The following is a 19,353-nucleotide window of genomic DNA, read 5'->3' on the forward strand; positions in this document are numbered from 1 at the left end:
TGTCACCCCGCGTTCCCGGCCCCGCGAGGACAATGAGAGTGACAGTCAAGTGAAAGGGAAGACATGAGGGATGAGGGCGAGAGGCGAGTCCCCCGAGAGGGAAGGAGGGAAAAGTGAAAAAAATAAATAACTCAAACAGAGGGTAACAAGGGCCATTGTCTCGGCGTCTTCCAGCAGGAGCCAGAACAAATATTGGAAGAGCCAGTGGGGGCGTTGAAGTCAAGCGGAGCCCTGCTTCATTACACAGTTGGGCCCTAAGCCCTCAATTCGGGACCGGATAAGGTCGAGGGGGGCATGTGCTGGATTCAAATAAATGCCACCCATCTCCATTGAGCACCTGCTGTATGCAGGGGCAAGGTAAGGGGAGGAGGAGCCGGGAGATGGGGACTCTCAGTCACTGTAGCTCTGACCACAGTGGCCATAGACAGTGCCCTGGGGTTTGCTCAATGGAGTGCATTTGATCTGGGCCTGGGAGGATGGGTCAGACATGGAGGTGAAGGTGGGGAGTAGAAGGGAATATACTGGAATCTGAAGTGTGGTTCCCTGATGTCCCAGCTGAGAAGGGTTTCTCCTGGGTCATGGAAGATCTCTGGGTCAGAAAACCATCCCAGAGCCCTCCTTGGTGGCGAAAGGGGTTAAGTTTCAGCACTGTGAAGTTATCCACAGCCACTGCAGCACGAGTTCGATCCCCAGCCAGGGAGGTGACCCACGTGGCTCGGCAGACCTCTCCTGCCTCACCCGCTGCTCCCCTCAGCAGTGTATTTCAGTGGATCTGCCTGTTCTGCTCCCCACTCTGTCTCTGGTGAATCCTCTCACCCCTAGCACCTCTGGCCTGTACCCCAGTTCTTGTATGCATAAATAAATAAATCTTAAAAAAAAAAAAAGAAAATCATCCACAACCTGGATGGAGCACCGAGGACCGAGGAATCCAAGCCTCCCACTGGAGGAACTCCACTCACTCTCACGTGCCACAGGTACTAGGCACTATGTGAACTTGAGACCTGAGTTCTAGGCACCCAGCCCAGCTGTTCCCCTGACTGGCTGTGTAACTTGGGCATGTCTCCAAGATAGCATGTCTCCAAGATAGGGACAACCATTCCAACCTCCTGAGGTGCTTCCAAATTACAAGTTCCAAAGGGCTAAATGGTGTGCTTGCCTTTATAGACTAAAGCACCTTGCAGGTTGGTCCCTAAGCTGGTAGCTTACAGGAGAAATGAAATGGTTTCCTTCAAAACCATCGCCTTTGGAGAGCAGGATTCAAGCCCCAGTGGTTCTTCTGCCCTGGAGGTTCTGGGCACTGACACAGGTCTCTGGAGAGAAGTCTCCCAGGTGGGGTGACCCACAGGGTGAAATATGGTGGTCAGTGCAGCTAAGGACTGACAAGCAATGAGGTCTTGGAGACGGGGCTACAGATTCCAGCAGATCAAAGGGAGGAAAACACAGAGAGCCACAGTAAATTCAATTTGATGACTGGAAGGACTCCAATAGGTACAGAAGCAAAACCTCTCAGAACCTTTGAGTTCTTGGCCCCAGTCTCTGCATGAAGCATTCACTTTCTCCCTTCTCACTCCGCCTCCCACTGGCTGAAATATGCTCTCTCAACCCCAACTCTGAGACACCCCTCCTCCTAGATTCCTCCCATTATCGAGATGCAGCCCCCAAGGGTACATGTGGACAATGGTGTTTTCTCAATTTTAGCAAAACTCTCTGCAAAGCCATCTTCAGATATGCCCACTCCCAACCCCTATCAACCTTCCTACAGAGAAATTCTGGGTTCCTTTATGCCATCTCCAGTCTAGGCAGGATCCCCCCATCTTTGTGCTCCCAGAGTCTGAGTTTACATGTGATCACATCTATTCCCCACAGCCTATCATGACTTCCCCGACTGCACTACATACAGACTAAGCATTTCTCATGGAGATCGGTCATGGCTTTTACCTTCACACCTCTAATGCCTGGCACATGTCGGTAGTGAATACATATTGGAAGGGAGAGAAGGAAAGTAGGAGAAGAAAAGAATAAATAATGGGTAGACAGATGGATGGGTGGGTGGGTGGATGGATAGATGGGTGAATAGGTGGGTGGACTAATGAATTAATAGATGGGTGAATGGACAGGTGGCTGGATAGGTAGCTATGACTGGATGGATGGGTAGATGGATGGATGGATGGATGGATGGATGGATGGATGGATGGATGGATGGATGACTATTGCAACCTAGTCAACTCAAGGTCCCACCATAACAGTTTATGTTCGGTACAGTTTAACAGAAAATCAGGGTATCTCCCAAGTCCGTCTGTCCTATGGAGACTGCTCTCCACTCCACCTTACAGCACAGCACATATTAAATGCCCACTATATACCCTCCAAATGATACTTTTGCTCTAAAAATATGACTTATTTTTGTAATTTTATTCCCCAAATTATTTGGCCACAAGTAATTTATTTTAATTTATGATTGGCTATGATTTCTCAGCAATCAAGACACAGACTTGGAAATTCTCGCCAAGTAAGAAAATCTAACCTAAAAATTGTTTTCAAATGTAATGAAATTTTTACGAGCACTAAATTTACTAGCTAATGAAGTTAACTTAATAATGTTATAATTGGTAGGCATTTAATTTAACATTTACTGACGCCAGTTTTCCAGCTTCCCTTTCTGAATTTTAGAGACAAAAGGAATTTTGGTTGGGCTGTTATAAAATTCTGAAATACTTTTAGGTTCTCAGTCCAGGACCTGCCCCAGAGCCTGCATCCCCACTCACCAGCCTGTGGCAAGTCCTGGGACTCCAAACTCCTTCTTCAGGAGCTAAGATGCAGTCACAGACAATGTTATAAAAATGAAAAGGAAAGGTAACCGGAAGGAGTAAGCTGGGCCCTGGGCCTCTAACAGGTGGCTGGCTGCTATCTGGTGGCTAAGGGGCTAGTCTGAGTCCTGGTCACTGCAGGTTACAGGCTCCTGCGTGGGGATCCCTTCTGAGAGTAGCTGCCTCGCCACAACTCAGCCCTTCCACAAGGAGATGTAGTGATGGGTACATGGGGTTAGTTCAGCCGGAGGCGCCTTCCTTCAGCTCTGCCCTTTGGAACTTATTACCAACTTACACTTGATAGCTCGCCCAGGGCCACTGCCTTATCATGCCAGAGCCCACATCTTAAGGAAACTGCCCACTTAAAATAGACGTGGCAGAGCAAGAGGAGCCTCCCAGTTCAGCCTGCTGGAGGTGATACCAGCAGGCATGGGTGTCACAGATTTAGAAGTCCTTGAATGGCACGGCCAGAAAGCCTCTCTAGGGCGAGGCTAATCCAATCTCTGCACCCCCTGCCTCCTGAGTTAAGAGATAGCAGGAAGTCCCAGGGTCATAGCCCAGGGTTACATTGCAAATATTGATACTCGTTGGAATCAGACCCCAGCTCTCCTAAATTCAGTAAGAACATCATGCCCCCAGTATGCTTTCCCACTTGACTTCTGCAATTCTTTTCTTCCCAATGCAACAATGAACTCATAAGGCCCCAATGGATGTTGATTTTCCCTAATCCCAGCATCACTTCCACACAGGTTTCTTGGGTGCTTCAGTCACAACGATGGCCCAGATCAGCCACTCCAGAGCCCCAGCTCTCCATTCTGTGAGGTGAGCACACAGCAGCCTCCCCTCTGACCCATGTCAGATGTGCCCAGACAGAGCCTGCTGTTTTTCAAGGCTACTGTGTACCACTTTCTGCCATGGGCTTCCAGGACTTAAGGCTTGGGTACTGACAGAGCCCCTTCTTCATTAGACCAAGCCTGCTCTTCCTTCTCATTCCTGATACCCCACAAGGTTTTGGTCACGCCTAGCTCCTCCTTGATGCCCAAGATCTCTGTTTCTTTGGACTTCTTGCTCAATAATTCTCTCCTAACATCTCAGACTGGCAAACTCACCCTTCAAGGTCCAGCTCACATGATCTCTCCCAGGAAGTCCTCCCTGATTTCCCCTCTCCTTCCCCATTGTCCCAGAAGATTCAGCAGCCTCCTCCCCTGCATTCCCTAGCACTTTGAATATTACTACATTAAAAGTTTTAACATCTGGTAGGAATGAATTTTTATCTTTTAGAGGGTATGTATCTATTAGATAGCCCCATTTAGACTGCGTGTTCCCTGAGGGCAGGGGCTGTATCTGCAACACCACACATAGGTCAGAACTGGCACACAGTGACTCTTAGGAAATATCTGGAGAATCAGTGAATGAACAAGTGAATGCCCACCTGCCATTTCATGCAGGCTGTATCTGGCATCCCCCAGGGTCAATTCTACATTCCTGGTGTGGCAGAGTGATTGGGGGCCACTAGAGGGCAGCAAAACGTCAGAAATGAGCAACAGGTGGGCTCCCCAGAGCCCAGGGAGAGTTTGACAAAGGTGCAGAAGGAACCTGGAAAGCACCCAAGCCCCAAGAGTACCCAGAGCCTCCTCAGCCAGGGAGAAATAGGAGCTAAGAACAAAGATCATTCATTCCCTGATCACACACTCCCCAGAGGCTTGGGCTGGAAAATACTGGGAAATTTCTGGTCCAATCCCTCCAAGTCCAGGCTGGCTCTTGATATGCATCAGGCAAAATTCTAAGTCTTTACACAGATAATATCATCTAGTGTTCACTCTTATTATCATCACCCCCATAGGATAAACGAGGAAACTCGGGCACAGAAACATTATGTATCTGGCCCAAATCACACAGCTAAAGAGAAGCAGAATGTCAATTCAAAACCAGGTAATCCGGTGGTGAAGAGGGTATGCTCTTAACTCCAGCCTTTCTGCCTCACACGTGGCTGCCTCTCCGGCCCTTGGGCAGCCCTGGCAGCTTTGCTTCAGCATGGGGCCAAGCTCTCACGGCAACCCAGCCCGAAGATCCCCTTTTTTAATTTCAACTATTTCCTGAGTGCTGCTATGGGCCCGGCACTCTGCCAGGAACCAGGGCATAGTGATGGACAAAACAGACAGCCGCTTCTACAGCCCTGTGGACCACACGGGCCTAAAGGGAAGGCAGACAAGGGAGGAGCGAAGCACCAATGAAATGACAGCCACTGTGCTTAGTATCTATCAGGAATGAAAAGAGCACATTGCTTTGAGAGAGGTCTAATGGGGGTTCAGGTTTAGATGGTATGGAGGGTAGAAAGAAGCACCCCCCAACCCAGCAACGATGAATACATCCTAATCCCTGCAACCCGTGAACATGTAGGTTTTATGGTGAAGCGGAATTAAGGTTGCTAATTAGTTGATCTGAAGATAAGGAGATTATCCTGGATTATCCAGGTGGGCCCAATAAAATCACGAGGGTCTTTATAAGTGGAAAGGGAGGAGAGAGGGGGAGAGGGAGGGAGAGAAAACCAGAAGAAAGATGTGTCATGATAACATGATAAAGACTCAGCCCAGGCAGCCCAATGTTGCCAGCTTTGAAGATGAGGGAACTGGACCTGGATGTGGGGAATGGGTGTTGCATGGGAAGCTGGCAAAAGCATGGAAACAATTCTCCCCTAGAGCTTCCAGAAGGAACACAGCCCTGCAGAACACTTTACTTTAGTCCAGTGAGACCCATTTTAGACTTCTGACCTCTAAGATAAGAAATGTCTATTGTTGTAAGTTATAACTCATTATAGCAGTGAAAGGAAACTAAGATCCATTAAGTGGTGGGAAAGACTCCTCTGAGGAGGTGAAACCCACAAAGGAGGCCAGGTCAGCTGGGCCAGTGGGCCATGGGAGAGCAGAGAGGGCTGAGTGCCCAAGGAGAGGAAATCGCAGGTGCTAGGGGGGGTAGGGGGGCTCTCATTCCTCCTGCTTGCCCACCTCCCAGGTTCCTGCTCCAGCCTCATCCTCTCCTTCCACTTCAAGAAAATAAAAGCCATCAGGTAACTGAGCAATGTAATTGAAAGGCATCTAGAAATGGCGGACACCAGTCTCTGGTAAGTGGAATACTCAGGCTAGGAGGGCGCCACGCTCCTCGGCTGCTCCTGGTGGGCTTCTTGGCTGCTGCAACATGGTCAGGATTCCCAGGGACTCTGGCTTCAAGGCCCCAAGAGCAGTCAAATGAGAAGGGGGGCTTGTGGGGGGCAGGCCTTCCTTGACTGGTTCATCTCAGAGCCGGTTACCTTGCGGCTTAGACTCACTAAAGCGAAAGGGCAGTGAACACCCTTCCTTCCCCCCAGTCCAGAATTTTTAAGAGTTTCAAATGCCATGTCGATATCTGTTAGGCTGTGCAAATATCTTCAGGCAGGAAACAACTAGTTCCACCAATCAAGACTCTATGGAATCTTTGGTGCAAAACTTTTGGCATTTGCTGGCACTTGATGAAAATAAAATCTGAAGCCTGTCTCCATCCTCAGCTGATAGGATGTGCTGTGTTCCAGTCAACGTAAGTGGGTGGCAGAGACACGGGGCTCGCAGAGCTGCAGAGAGGGAATCTAGGAGCACTAGAGGAGAACCCTGTTTTTTGCAGGCATGAGGATGCCCTGGAGCCAGAAAGGGCACATGGTACCCTGTTGGCAGAATCTGGATTCAAAAGAAACAAGAGTCCAAGCTGCCAGAATGTAATGGAAATATGTGGAGTTGGAAGATGTAACATTTCCTTTCGCAGACCCAGAGGTTCAACTGTCAAGTGTACCCCAGAGGCAACTCTCCTCCAGAAGCCATAAAACAAACCTTATGTTTGGAAGCCTTGCCTCATAGGTGAAAGAGGTGCAGCCAAGTCTCCCAAAACATAGGGCGGCAGAGACCCAGAAGAGTTCTGGTTTCCCTCAGGCGAGGAGGGAGGACCGCTCAGCTCCGCACAGAGAAGCAGCCTGGAGACAAAGCAGGATAAAGGGAGGCAAAGGCTTGGTCCACTGGTTTCTCCAAACCCTGTCCGCTCGCCTGGGGGGTTACCACAGGGGATCATCTCAGCCCTGTGATCACAAACAAATATCTCCCAGGGTCAGAAGGCTAAGAGGTTAGGAATCAGAAATCCAAACATATACAAAGTTGAAATTCTCACATAAGTAGAGGTCTAACCGTGTCCTAATCCCTGGAATCTCTGACTGTTACTTATATGCCCCCAAAAGTGGGGGTGAGTTCTTTGCAGACTAAGGATCATGAAATGGGAAATTATTATGGACTATCTGGGAGGGCCTTCAATGCAATCACTTGTCTCCTTATCAGAGAGAGAGAGAGAGGTGGAGGGACTTCTGATGCACATGGAAGGGAAAGTGCTATGAAGAGAAGCAGAGAGATTTGAGCATGAGGGAAACAGCCAAGGATGCCAGGGGCCACAAGGAGGCAAACCAGCTTCTGGAGGCCATGCTGGGTTTCAAGGCTGTGAGAGAAAATCATCTCTGTTTTCTTAAGTCACCTAGTTTGTGATTGCACTTGTTACTGCAGCCATAGGAGATGAACACACAGGTCAATATTAATTTTCCCTGCCTCCCTCCATTGGCCAACACACACAGAAGAACCTACTATGTGCTAGGGACAGGGAAAGGGTAAGAGACTAATAAGGCGGAGGACTTGCCCTTAAGGAGCTCACCTCCCATAGGAGAGAGCAGGACCCCAGATTCACACGTGTGGGGTCACCGCCAATGGCAGATGTTTCTGCTCCGCCCAGAGGGTGAAGGTGGATTCCAGTAGATGGAGGCAGGAGATGGCCTCAGTCAAAGGCACAGGATGAGAACAGTCACTGACCAGTAAGAACGTGAGCTGTGCTGGGAACCAGGGAGAGGCCACATGGGGAAAGGGCTGGGGGAGGAGATCAGAACTACAAGCTGAAGCCAGACCTGGGGAGGCCCAGGACCTGCTCTGTTGACAGGTGGGCATCTCGGCTGTGGGCCCAGCCTCAGGGCAGTGCCAACAAGGACCTTGGGAACTGCACATCACTGCCCCGCCCCGCTGAGCTATGGAAGAATCAGATTTGGAGATCACATTGTAAATAGAGTCCCGAGCCCCCTCTCTGCTTTGGGTGTTGAGAAACAGGCACTAAGGACTGTGCCCACCAAGCATGGAGCTCCGGCCCTGACAGTGAGTGCGGCACTGAGTGGCGCTGGGTGGTGTCTGAGAAGAGAAAACAAGTGAAGAAACAAGAGGACAGAGGAGGGAGGAGAGGAGAAATGCGGAGAAGCAAGGAGTGGAGGGAGAAAGGAGGAAGACCTGCCAAAATGCTTGTCTCCCTCCCTCCCTGGAGACCCCCCCACTATGCCAGGGGACAGAGTTTCAGGGGACCTTGGGGTCACCCATGTCCAGGTGCTACCAGCAGGTTTCCTTAGTCTGTGCCCTAGCTCGGGCTTGAGCTTCCTGGGGCCACCGTTAATGGCAAGGAAACTCCTGGGTTCCTGCTGGGGGCTCTGCCAGGCCCAGGCCCTTCACCTCCTGAGCCTGGCATTAGGGCTGGCGGCATCACAGGGGCCTGGGGCGGGCTCCGTTTGGATAAACCTGGGCAAGTTCTGCTGTTTCTCTGAACTCAGCCTCTTTGGGGTTTGCTGTCAGGTGCTAGCAGGGGCAGCTGGGTGGCCTCAGCTTCACCGGCCAACGTGCCCTCAGGACAGGGCGGACAGGGCCCCGGGCTGCCGCTGCCTCTGCTTGGTGTCCCTGAGAAGCTTGTGTTGAGGGGCCCAGAGCCCACTGGCGGCAGAGGGCGGAGGAGGGAGTGCTGAACTGGAGGCAAAGCCCCAGATCACGGTCCTCCTACCTGCCAGCTGCACCGCTGTGGCAGCCCCTTAACCTCTCTGAACCTCAGCTTCACTTTTGGAAAATGGAGCGGGGGGGAGGGAGGCTGGACTCCTGAACCTGCCCACCTCACAGGCTGGAATGTGAAAGTGCTCCTGGGAAAGCACTCTGCCTTCCATCAAGCACTACACAGAAGCCAGGCCCACAAATGGACACCACGTGGGCTCCATCTCCAGAGGCTGCACTAACTTGCCAAGGGCTGGGCAATGAGCGGAGGATGGGGTAGGCGGGAAGAGGTAGAGGGGTGTGTCCCCCACCTCTGTTTGCCTGGTGCACTGTGAATAATTTCCCGATGATCTGCCATGGGTAGAAAAGGCAAAGGCTTTGCTGGCATGAGCCTGGCAGGCCTCCCCAGCATTGGCAAGGCCCAGGGCAAGAGTACACATGGAGGCCATTTCCCATATGTCTCATATTTAAAAGTCATAAATCAAACTAACAAACCGTTAAATGAAATATGCTCTACCCTCCCACCTTGTTAAATACATCTTCGTAACAACCTGGAAGGCCAGGATGCATTCAGAGCCCTCGGACGCCTCAGCGTCTGCACCAGGACGAGGCTCGTGGGGCTTCCCTCTGCTCTGCAGCCCTTCCCACCCCGCCCCCTCACCATCCACAGCTGTGGACACCCAAGCCTCACATTCCAGCTCTGTCCTCACCCCCACGACCAGCTGTCCACAGGGGTGCTCACACTCATGAGCTGGGCTAGAGAGGAGATTTGGGGCTATTTGGGCAGAACCCCAGGGTGGGATAGAAAGAGGAATGTGGGCACCAGGTGGCCACGTCCCCTGGTCCCTGCAGATGCTCCCCGGTCTGTGGGCCGGGGAGACACTGCCCTGTGGGGCCAGACAGGACCCTCAAAGGAGAGTTCATGCCAGGTCATGGCTCTGGACATGGCTCTTGCTCCTACTTGCTGGGTGATCTAAGCAAGTCCCAGGCCTTCTCTGGGCTCAACTTCCTCATCAAGAAAGTGGGGTGAATGATCCACCGCCCAGTTCTCAGAGCTGTTATGAGGCTCCAACAAGACAGCTGTCTCAGTGGGGAGGAATAACCAACACTCATGAGAGTCAACAGCGTGTGTTAGGAGACAGTCCCCAGCACTGAATGAATGACTTGAAACCAGAGACAACAATAACCCATAAAAGAAGTGAAGCAACATCCAACCAATTCTGATTTCCCCCAATTTTAAAAAAAAACAACTTTCAAAGAATGATACTTTAGGTATCCCTGCTTATGCTGATGCCCTTAGTCCATGGAAAGCCCAGCACCTTGGGGATGCATTGCCTCGACCCCACATCACCCCACTATTGAAGGAGACTTGGGGGCTGCCTTTCCAAATGTTTTGAAAGAAACTGACACATCACTGGCCTGAAGGGATCAGGTTTCAGTGGCCACAGGGTGTTCAGCTTAGAATCAAGCAATAATCCCACATCCTGTCTGTCCTGAGCACAGGACCCTCAGCCAAAGAGTAAGACCATTGAGATCACTGGGGGGGTAGACAGGGGCTCCCCTGAGTTCACAGCATACTAAGTGGGTGAGGGGAGAAAGGATGGAGGGCCCCACTCCCAAAGGGCTGGGTCGCCTTCAGCTGCTGCACCCTCTGTTCAGACTCCCCGTGTGGCCAGTGAGGGGCCCCTCTCTCTGATGTGCTCTGGGCACTGCTGCTGACTGGTCCTGGCCCCGCTGCTGGCCCAGCTGTAGAGGAAGAGGCCAAGAGCTGAGACCTCTGCCTGATTAATTCAGGTCCACTTCTCAGAAGTAAAGAAGTCACCGGGTTGTTTGGGGGGTGCCCCCCGCTGAAACCCCATGCGCGGCCTGCTGTGGAGACGCCGACAGTGCAAACTCACCAGGCACCATCCCTGTCAGCGTCGGTGCTGAGTAGCTGCCCTGTCCGGCGGGGGGGACGTGTGGAGGGTACCCGGGGAGGGTTGTGCTCGCCAAGTCACGGCCTGAGGAATCAAAGCAACAAATCATGGGGTGAGCATCTCCGCGGCCAGCTGCTCGTGTCCACAGCTCCCTGGACACTTCTGCACATTTGTCACGTCTGGATGCTGAACACCAGTGTGCCCCCAGCCCCAGACCTCATGCAATTGTGCATGCGCACATGTACACACACACACACACACACATAAACACACACACACACATCCCTCCACAGCCACCCTGGCTCCATTCAGGAACCACTAACAGCTCTGCCAGGGACACGGCAGAGTTCCTGGCAGAGCTCTGTCCCTGGAAGAGCTCCTTTCTCTCTACTCCCCAAGGAGTGCTTGGATTTCTCACCTCCACACCTTGGCTTCTGCCGTGCCCTCTGCACGAAGCACCCTCTCCTCCAGGTGCACACGGTCCAAGCCACCCACCTTTAAAGACCAACCAAGGGCTTTCCTCCTCCTCCTCAACAGTGGGCAAATGCCTCTGACCCCTAGATTTGGATCAGGTGCTAGAGGATTCTTCCTCTTATGGCCTAGAGCTACTCGTTCACTCAGTGGAAGTGCAGGAAGCACCTTGTGTTCTGGGCACTGGGACCTGGGGGTTAAGGCTCGGCAGGCCCTCCAGTGGATGCGTGTCCTCTTTCTGCAGTTCCTTGAGGGCAGGGGTGACAACCCAGAAAACCTGCTTTCCCCACAGAATTTAGTATCTGGTAGGCTCTTTTAAACGCATGAATGAACAGAGCATCCAAGTGTGCTGGTTTCCAGACCAGGTGGAAAAGAATTCCAAGGTAGCAGGGGCCTGCATGGGAGAGGCCACTGAGGTCTGTGAATGTCTTAGGAAAAGAAGGGGCAACAGCCCTTTCAAACACGGCCAGTTGTATATATTGACGAAGTGATCACCAATAACTTGGACCTTGGCAGTCAGACTAGTGGGTAAAGTTGGCAGTTACCCCAGAAAGTGCCAGCCAGTGGATGGGAAATGAGGTGGTCTCGGGAGGAGGGCGGGGAGGCGGAGCCTACACATCTTCTGGATGTGGACTCTGAGGACTGGGGAGACCAGAAGAGATCTGGGGGTGTGCTGGGATGGGGGGGCAGCTCTTCACCACACGGAGCCAGCGGAGCCCCAGGAGTCTCCTACTGGCCCAAGCAGGTGGTGCAGGCAGAACAGGTAGCTGACTGAGCTCCAGGCCAACTAGCAGGTGGCCCAATGAGAGGGGCCACCTCTCACCAGCTCCCCTTGAAGAATCCAAGCCAGCACATGGATGAGCCTGTGAACGTTCCCTGGATAAGTGAACAGTCCTTCTAGCATCAGTCTACCTCATTTCCCAAGGTTCTGCTTGCTTACCTTCCAGAACACCAGGCAGCTGCCAGACAAGGGGTTCCCTCCCTCTCTTTGCACATCTCCTCCCTGGCTTGTGATAAATGCAGCTCACATGTCTTCACAGGAGGCATTGCTACAAGGGAGCAAATGCCCCAGGACTTAGCACTGGGACTTCTCAATCCCCCACCCGAGCCGCGTATGACTCCCCATGAGAGTTGAAATCAAACACAAAACTGAAGTTGGCAAAACTGACCAAACTTATAAGGTGATTTAAGGGGGGTTGCCCCACTCCAGGCCTCTTTGTCTCCCCCTCTCATCCTCCTTTGACCCGGCACCCACCACCCTCTATGGCAGCCCTGCTCATGCAGTGTCAGCTCCGGGAGCAAGTCTCGTACCCAAGGTTGGAATAGGATTTGTCAAGCAAAGGAGTGATGAGGCCCTGCTAAAGTAGGAGCTCTCCAGAGTCCATAATGCTTCCCTCCACCAGCAGCTCGTCAGGGGTAACTGTCCCGGGCAAGAAGGGCCTTGTTGCTCTTCTTCACCAGCTCCTGTTGCCATTTAGCAGATGGAAAAGCCAGCCACGGTGAGTGGGGAGCAACTGGCACAGGTCTCACAGGGGGTGGGGGCAGAGCAGGTACCTTAGCCCAGACCCCTCCTCTACCCTCAGCAGCATCGTGGTGCTGTAACCACAGTGGTTACAGAGACTCTGTGCCCTGGGCTCTGCAAAGATGTCTGAGGGAGCCCATGAGCACAAGTGTCAGTCTGGTCCCTTCAAGATCAAAGTGTTGAGGCCAGACTGAGACAGGCTCCAGCCTGGGGTTGATACATCCAATGACACAGCAAACCCCAAAGGCTTATAGGGATTACAAAGTTCCAGGCTCTGTTCTCAGTATTTTGATTATGTACTCACTTAGTTTTCAACCCCTGAGTGACAGCAGACCACATAATGCTCTCCCCATTTTACAAGGCTCATGGGACACGATAGAAAGGGCAAATCATTGATGCAGGGTTGAACAGTAAGAGTCAGAATTTGGACCCAAGCAATCCAAAGTCAGCCCATGTGATGGGGTGAGAGTCAGGCCCACCTGATGAGGGGGAGGCCAAAACTACCCACTGGAAGTCAGAGGATGTTATCCTGACAGGAGGTTGCCTAGTGGAGGGCAGCTCAGGGGTGTCAAGCCTTGGCGGCTACCTGGGATGGAAAAGAGGGTCTTGAGAAGGGACGGGACAGGTCCGAAGAGCCTCTGCTGATTTGAGGCAAGGCCAGGATTGGAATCCAGCTCTCCTGCCTACTGAGATTGGGTTCTTTCTTCAATGGGGGCTGATCATCTCTGAACCCCAACAGTTCCTGCCAGCATTACACATGTTTTAAAACCTTGATCTCTAAAGCAAGGGTGTAGAAAATCAGTGCTTCACCAAAGCACTCAACTCAAGAAGCCAGATAAAAAAGCAATAAAGTGAACCCAGGGGAAGGAGGAAGAAGGAATCCATAAATAAAAAAGAGCAAATAATGATTTAGGAAACAGAAAAGCAGGCACAACAATAAATATGACCAAGAATTGTTATTTGAAAAGACCAAAAAGATTGGCGAAACTGGGGCAAGTTTCAAAAAAGAAGACACAAATATCAAGATACTCAGAGATATGGATGGGACGGTATTAAAAAAAATCAGAAAATGCATGAATGCTTTACACTAATCAAAGTGGAGATCTCAACAAAGGGCACAATTTTTAGAAAATATGAATTAACAAAATTAACTTGAGAAGAGGTAGAAAATATGAATCACCCAATAACCTTAGAAGAAATAGGAAAGATTCTTTTAAATTATTTTTTTAATAGGTGCCTTGTCTACTTAGCTCCTTAGGCAAGCTTCTGTTTGTATATTGTTTTTGTTTTTGGCAAGTTCTTTTAAACCTTCTCAGGACATAGACTTGTGATATTAAATTGTTCCAAGATATGGAAAATTAAGAAAATCTAATTCATTTTGCCAAGTGGGCATAATCCTGATATAAAAACTTAGCAAAGGTGCACAAAATTGCAAATTAATGACTAGTCTCACAATTCATTAAAATTCCTGCAAAAAATCTACTTTCTCTTGGATCAAGTAGTGTTAGAAAGAATAGCATACTAGGTCAAATTAGTTTATTCCAGGTAGGTAAGAATGATTCAGGGCCTCCCTGGTGGCACAGTGGGCTGAGCACAGCGCTATGAAGCAGTCCGCAGCTTCTGCAGCACGGGTTCGATTCCCAGCCAGCCAGGGAGATTCCCACATGGCGCAGCAGACCTCTCCTGCCTCGCCCACTGCTCCCCTCAGCAGTGTTTTCGATCTGTCTGCCTGTTCTGTTCCCTACTGTCTCTGGTGAATCCTCTCACCCTCCCTGCGCCTCTGGCCTGTACCCCAGCTATTGTACAAATAAAAAATAAATCTTTTTTTAAAAAAAGAATGATTCAATATTTAAGCACTGGCTGAGATATCATATTAATGTATCAAAGGAGGACCACCATATGATTATATCAAAGCAGTGGGAAAGGCATGGGCTAAAATATAACATTAATTCCTTACAATACCTCTTAGCAGATAAGAATTGCAGTAACACTTCTCTGATCTGATATTGATCTTAAATCTAGAGTTAACATCATAGGTAACTGCTAGAATACTTGAAGCATTCTTAGTAAAATCAAGACTATATCCAGGAAACCTGTTCTCCATGTTATCACTGAAAATTGTTTTTAAAGTTTTAGCTGATCCAGTAAGATAGAGACATAGGCAAGAGGGGGAGAGGAGCACCCAAATTATCACCAGCTGGGTATAACTGGAGCTTGAAAAATCACAAGATAATCAGTTCATCTATTGGAGCCAATGAAAAAGTTTGGTGAGACAGGTAATAGATGTCCAGAATCAATACCTTTCTAGATGCAAAAGCTCCCTAATGCCTATTAAATTAAGTACAGATCTTTGGTTTGACTTTCAAGGCCCTCTTCAGTCTGTGCCCCCAACCTGCAACCTTCCAGCTTTATCAATACCTACCTCCCTGGGCCATTCCCCAAGCTAACTGTTAGAAGCAAGCCAGCAAGCAGGCATGCTCACCTCGCACTGTGCCCCCTCTGTGATGGTTACAACACCAGGAAATACAGCCTGGGGTAAGGAAGTGGAAATTGAATTGCTGGTCCCAACTCTCAACCTAGTCCTGAACCCCACCCTTATGACCACCATCTTGAAAAGAAATGGTCATTTGACACCCAACATGTAAGAAAACATATTAAACTTTTTAAACCATACAAGTTGACTTAGGAAAAGCTAAGAGACATCCTTTGCTGTTCTTTCTATTAGAGGTGGAGTTTGTATCTCTGTTCTTGGCCTCAGCCATGTGCCTTGCTCTGGCCAGTGGGATGTTAGCAGTTAGCTACATGCTCATGGGGCAGGTGACTCCTTTGTGCTCTTGACTTTTCCATGGCTCATATGCTATGTGGAGGGAGACGTGGGAGAAGAGATGGATCCAAACCAAAACCGGGGCCAAGCCCAGCCCAGATCAGCCCACCTCTGATGCATGGGTGAGGACTTCAGAGGAGGCTTACTCAGAGCAGTGCTGTGAGAATAGCTGCTGATCAATGTTACCTGTTCTTATTTATATCATTATTCTTTCCTTAAGCACACACACTTTCTCAGGACACCTGTCTAAACCCAGAGACTGCTTACCAGCTGGTGGAAAAACTACAGAGTGAATGCAAGTCTCAAATTTGCTTTGATGGCCTGTAAGGACTCTCCCAACTCTGAGACAAGGATTCGTAACCTTGGAGTATATGGGCATTTTCATCTATTCATACCCTATTCTAAGGTTTCAGGCATGTTGCCAAGGCTGGGTGTGTTAACAGTCAACAAAAGGCAGCTAAGGGGATGGTACTGCTCCTTTTAGTTCTAATTGAGGTCTTCTGATTGAATGGGAAACCATAATTCAAGCTTCTGAACTCAAGCGGACTTCAAAGCATCACTGATGTTATTTTTTTGCCAAAGAAGAAATTACTTATATCATTTGTGATGACTCCAATTGTTATTATTGACATGTAGTAAATTTGCAAATAACTAAATAAAATGAACTGATTTAGGTTCCTGACATGATTTCTCCTATTAATGACAAATAAGTACACCTTGGTGAGCTCATATGTGGCCTCTCTACCCAGACAGAATAAGCAAGCCTTAGTATTGCTCACTGTTAGAAAGGAATCCATAGTTTTAACTGACCCAAGGTCACAGAGTAAATGGTAGAACAGGAACTTCAACTCATGACTTGTAGTTAAATATTATTTGTCAAGGATTAATCAAAATGTCTCCCTCAAGGGGACCAACTCTCCTAGATAGCAAAAAGTCTAAAAAGTTTTTATAATTAAAACTGGGATATTGGTACATACATAGACAGAAAACCAAGGCAGGAGAATGAAAATCCTACATATGATGAAGGTTGGATCTCAAATCACTAGGGGTAAATATGGGCTTTTTATTAAGCGGTGTTATGACAACTGGAGTTATTTGGGAAAAAAGATAAAATACATGGATTATTCACACTATAGCTAAGAATAAACCCCAAATGAATCCGAGTTCTTTTAAGTGTAAGGAAAAAAACAACTTCAAGACAAATGAAAACATGCCCACACAAAAACTTGTAGATGAGTATTCAAAGCAGCATTATTCAAAAAGCCAAAAAGTGGAAACTACTCAAATATTCATCAAAGGATGAATGTATAAACACAACACGGTATGTATTATACAATGAAATGTTTATCAATAAAAAGGAATACAAAATTCCCAAACCCCAGTCTCAGACAAACACTACTCTACTTTTTGTCTCAATAGATTTGCCTATTCCAGACATTTTATATATATAGCATCATACAATGTGAGAATGGGGAGAAGGGAGTAACTACTAATGGATATGAGGTATTATTATCATAGAGAACACAGATAAAAATAACAGAGAAGGGAGATTCCTGAGACCGGGAAGGGTGGAGTCTGGAGTCACACAGGCCTGAGTTAAAATCTTAGCACTACTACTTTGTCATTCTTCTGACCTTTGGCAAGTTACACAGTCATCCAAGCCTTGGTTTTCCTTTTCTACTGATACTTAGAAAAAAGAAGGCATTTGATGGGGGGAATGAGCAATGGTACTCACTGTGACAGTATTAAAGGAGGTCTGCAAAATCCTTGTTACTGTTCTCGTGGAGGAGTGGCCGTAAATGTGGGCCACCTTGGTGACTAGTCAACCAACAGAGTGACAGTCTTACTTGGAAGTTCCTAAGATCCAGGCCCTGGCCCATGTACATTCAACACTCACAACCCCAGAAGGTAGGTGTTGTTATCACCCCACTTTAAGATAAGGAAATGGGGCCTCCCCAGTGGCGCAGCGGTTGAGCGCTGGGTTGTGAAGCTGCCTGCAGCCTCTGCAGCGCCGGTTCCATCCCCGGCTGCTCCCCGGCTGCCGGCGAGGGTCTGCCGGCGAGGGTCCCACTTGGCGAGCAGACCTCTCCTGCCGCCCGCTGCTCCCCTCAGCAGTGTGCTTCGGTCCTTCTGCCTGCTCTGCTCCCTGCTCTGGCTCTGGTGAATTCTCTCACCCTCCCGTGCTTCTGACTGTACCCAGTGCTTGTATAAATAAATAAATCTTATAAAAAAAAAACTTAAAAAAAAAGATAAGGAAATGAAGTCTCCAAATAATTGATGTGCCCAAAGTCACAGTTAATAATCATAAAGATGACTAAAGGTGTTGACTTACATAAGCCAGGCACCGTTCTAGGCATTGTCCAAATACTGTTTCTACATATTGACTTATCCTCCACACTCTGCAGGGTTAGTCTTATGATTGACCCCATTGTATAGAAGTGAAAACTAAGACACAGAGAGCTTGGGTACCTGTCCAGGGACCCATGACTCCTAAGGAATGGGACTGAATTCAAACCCAGGAATTCTGCCACAGATTCCTTCAATTTCCCCAACACACAGGGCATTTTCCTTCTGCCCCTGGGCAGGAGGTCCCAGAAAACAAGAGCTGCTTGCGTCTCTCCCTTTCCTGCATAGGGCTGGCTGGTGCTTTGAAAAGGTCTGCCAAGATGAAAGCAATCAGAAGACATGGGTCTGCCTCCTGAAAGGAACTTTGGTTCCCATCTCACCAGCATCTCGGAAAAGTCCTTCATCGTGAACTCTGCAAAATAACTAAGACCCAATTTATCAGTTTTTTGCTTGGATGCAACTTTTTCTTTTTCATGCAGCCCATTTCTAGGTAGGCTCTCTCTATGTACACTAATGGGGGGAAATGTGAATCCAATTAACTTCAAATTTAGCTCATAATGAACTTATCTCATTTTGCTACCAGCTCGGTTCTCTTCGTGTGGCAGTAATTAACCACTGGGGGTTGTCACTCCCAGACACATGACATGGAGATCCTCCCAGCCCCTCACTTCAAACCCTTGCAGAATTCATTACCCTGACAGTGTGAAAACCCTTCACAGTGCATACCACCAGGCACCAACCAAACTCCCCCTCTATGTACCTGATGGTGTAAGAGCAGGAGAGAGAAGGAAGAAAGCAAGTCACTGAGAAGCCATGGAATTGTGAACAAGATGGGAGGTCGGGTGAGATGCTGGTAATGGCATGATGACTAGAGAGGGGCTGCCAGAGAAGGGGGCTCTCCCCACCTCGATGCCCAAACTATAAGGGAATATGGTGGAGCTGGTTGGAAAGGCAAAGTGGCCATCAATCATCTTCACTGGGGACTCTTGATGCCCAGGAAGACTCAGCCAGGCAGTGATAAGGTGACTCGCTGTGTGACTTGGGGTAAGTTCCATTTCCTCTCTGATTTTCCCATCTGAACACGCAAGCAGTGGGAGCATGTGGTCTCTGAGGGTCCTTTTCTGCTCCAGCACTCTGCAAGTGAGTGGCTTCACTTTACCGTGTTGAGGTTAAGGGAAGCTGGCACTGACTGCTATGCAGGACATGGAAGTGCCTTTCCACCTCGTCTTGGCACTCCTGTCCACAGCCCCAGACTCCCTGGAGCCCTAGGTGAATGCTAGTGAAAGGAGAGTAAGCATCGGCCTTGTTTTCTTATCTCCAGGAATGGAGCTTATAGAAGAAGATGAGGATGGCTGAGCTGCACGCCATTGCTATGGTCCTCTCATCTGGGGGACCCCCGCCTCCAAGCCTGGGACAGCAGGCCCTAGAGAGCTCCAGGGAGTTTTCAAAGGAAGCTGGAATTTCAATTTCTTTTGGCCTCATCTCATTTGGGAACCTCCAGTCCAGATGCAAGTAGACACTAATGAGTTTTAAAAATATACACCAAAACTGAAGAAAACTTGCCTAAAGGCAAGTCTGCAGACTTCCAATTTTCAACCTGTACTCATCCTCA

General features: G+C 49.1%; 1 protein-coding gene across 1 annotated transcript in view; it reads right to left on the minus strand.

The window, feature by feature from the left end:
• PAX5 (paired box 5) overlaps positions 1-19,353 on the minus strand; it is a 154,250-nt gene that overhangs the window by 22,728 nt on the left and 112,169 nt on the right. The window contains exon 8 of the mRNA XM_054689166.1: positions 10,561-10,662. Coding sequence (XP_054545141.1) covers positions 10,561-10,662 — 102 coding nt within the window. The remainder of the gene's footprint in view (positions 1-10,560; positions 10,663-19,353) is intronic.

The sequence above is a fragment of the Talpa occidentalis genome, unplaced genomic scaffold, assembly GCF_014898055.3.
Source record: "Talpa occidentalis isolate TD23 unplaced genomic scaffold, MPIMG_talOcc4v2.1 talOcc4.7, whole genome shotgun sequence".
Classification (NCBI taxonomy): Eukaryota; Metazoa; Chordata; class Mammalia; order Eulipotyphla; family Talpidae; genus Talpa; species Talpa occidentalis.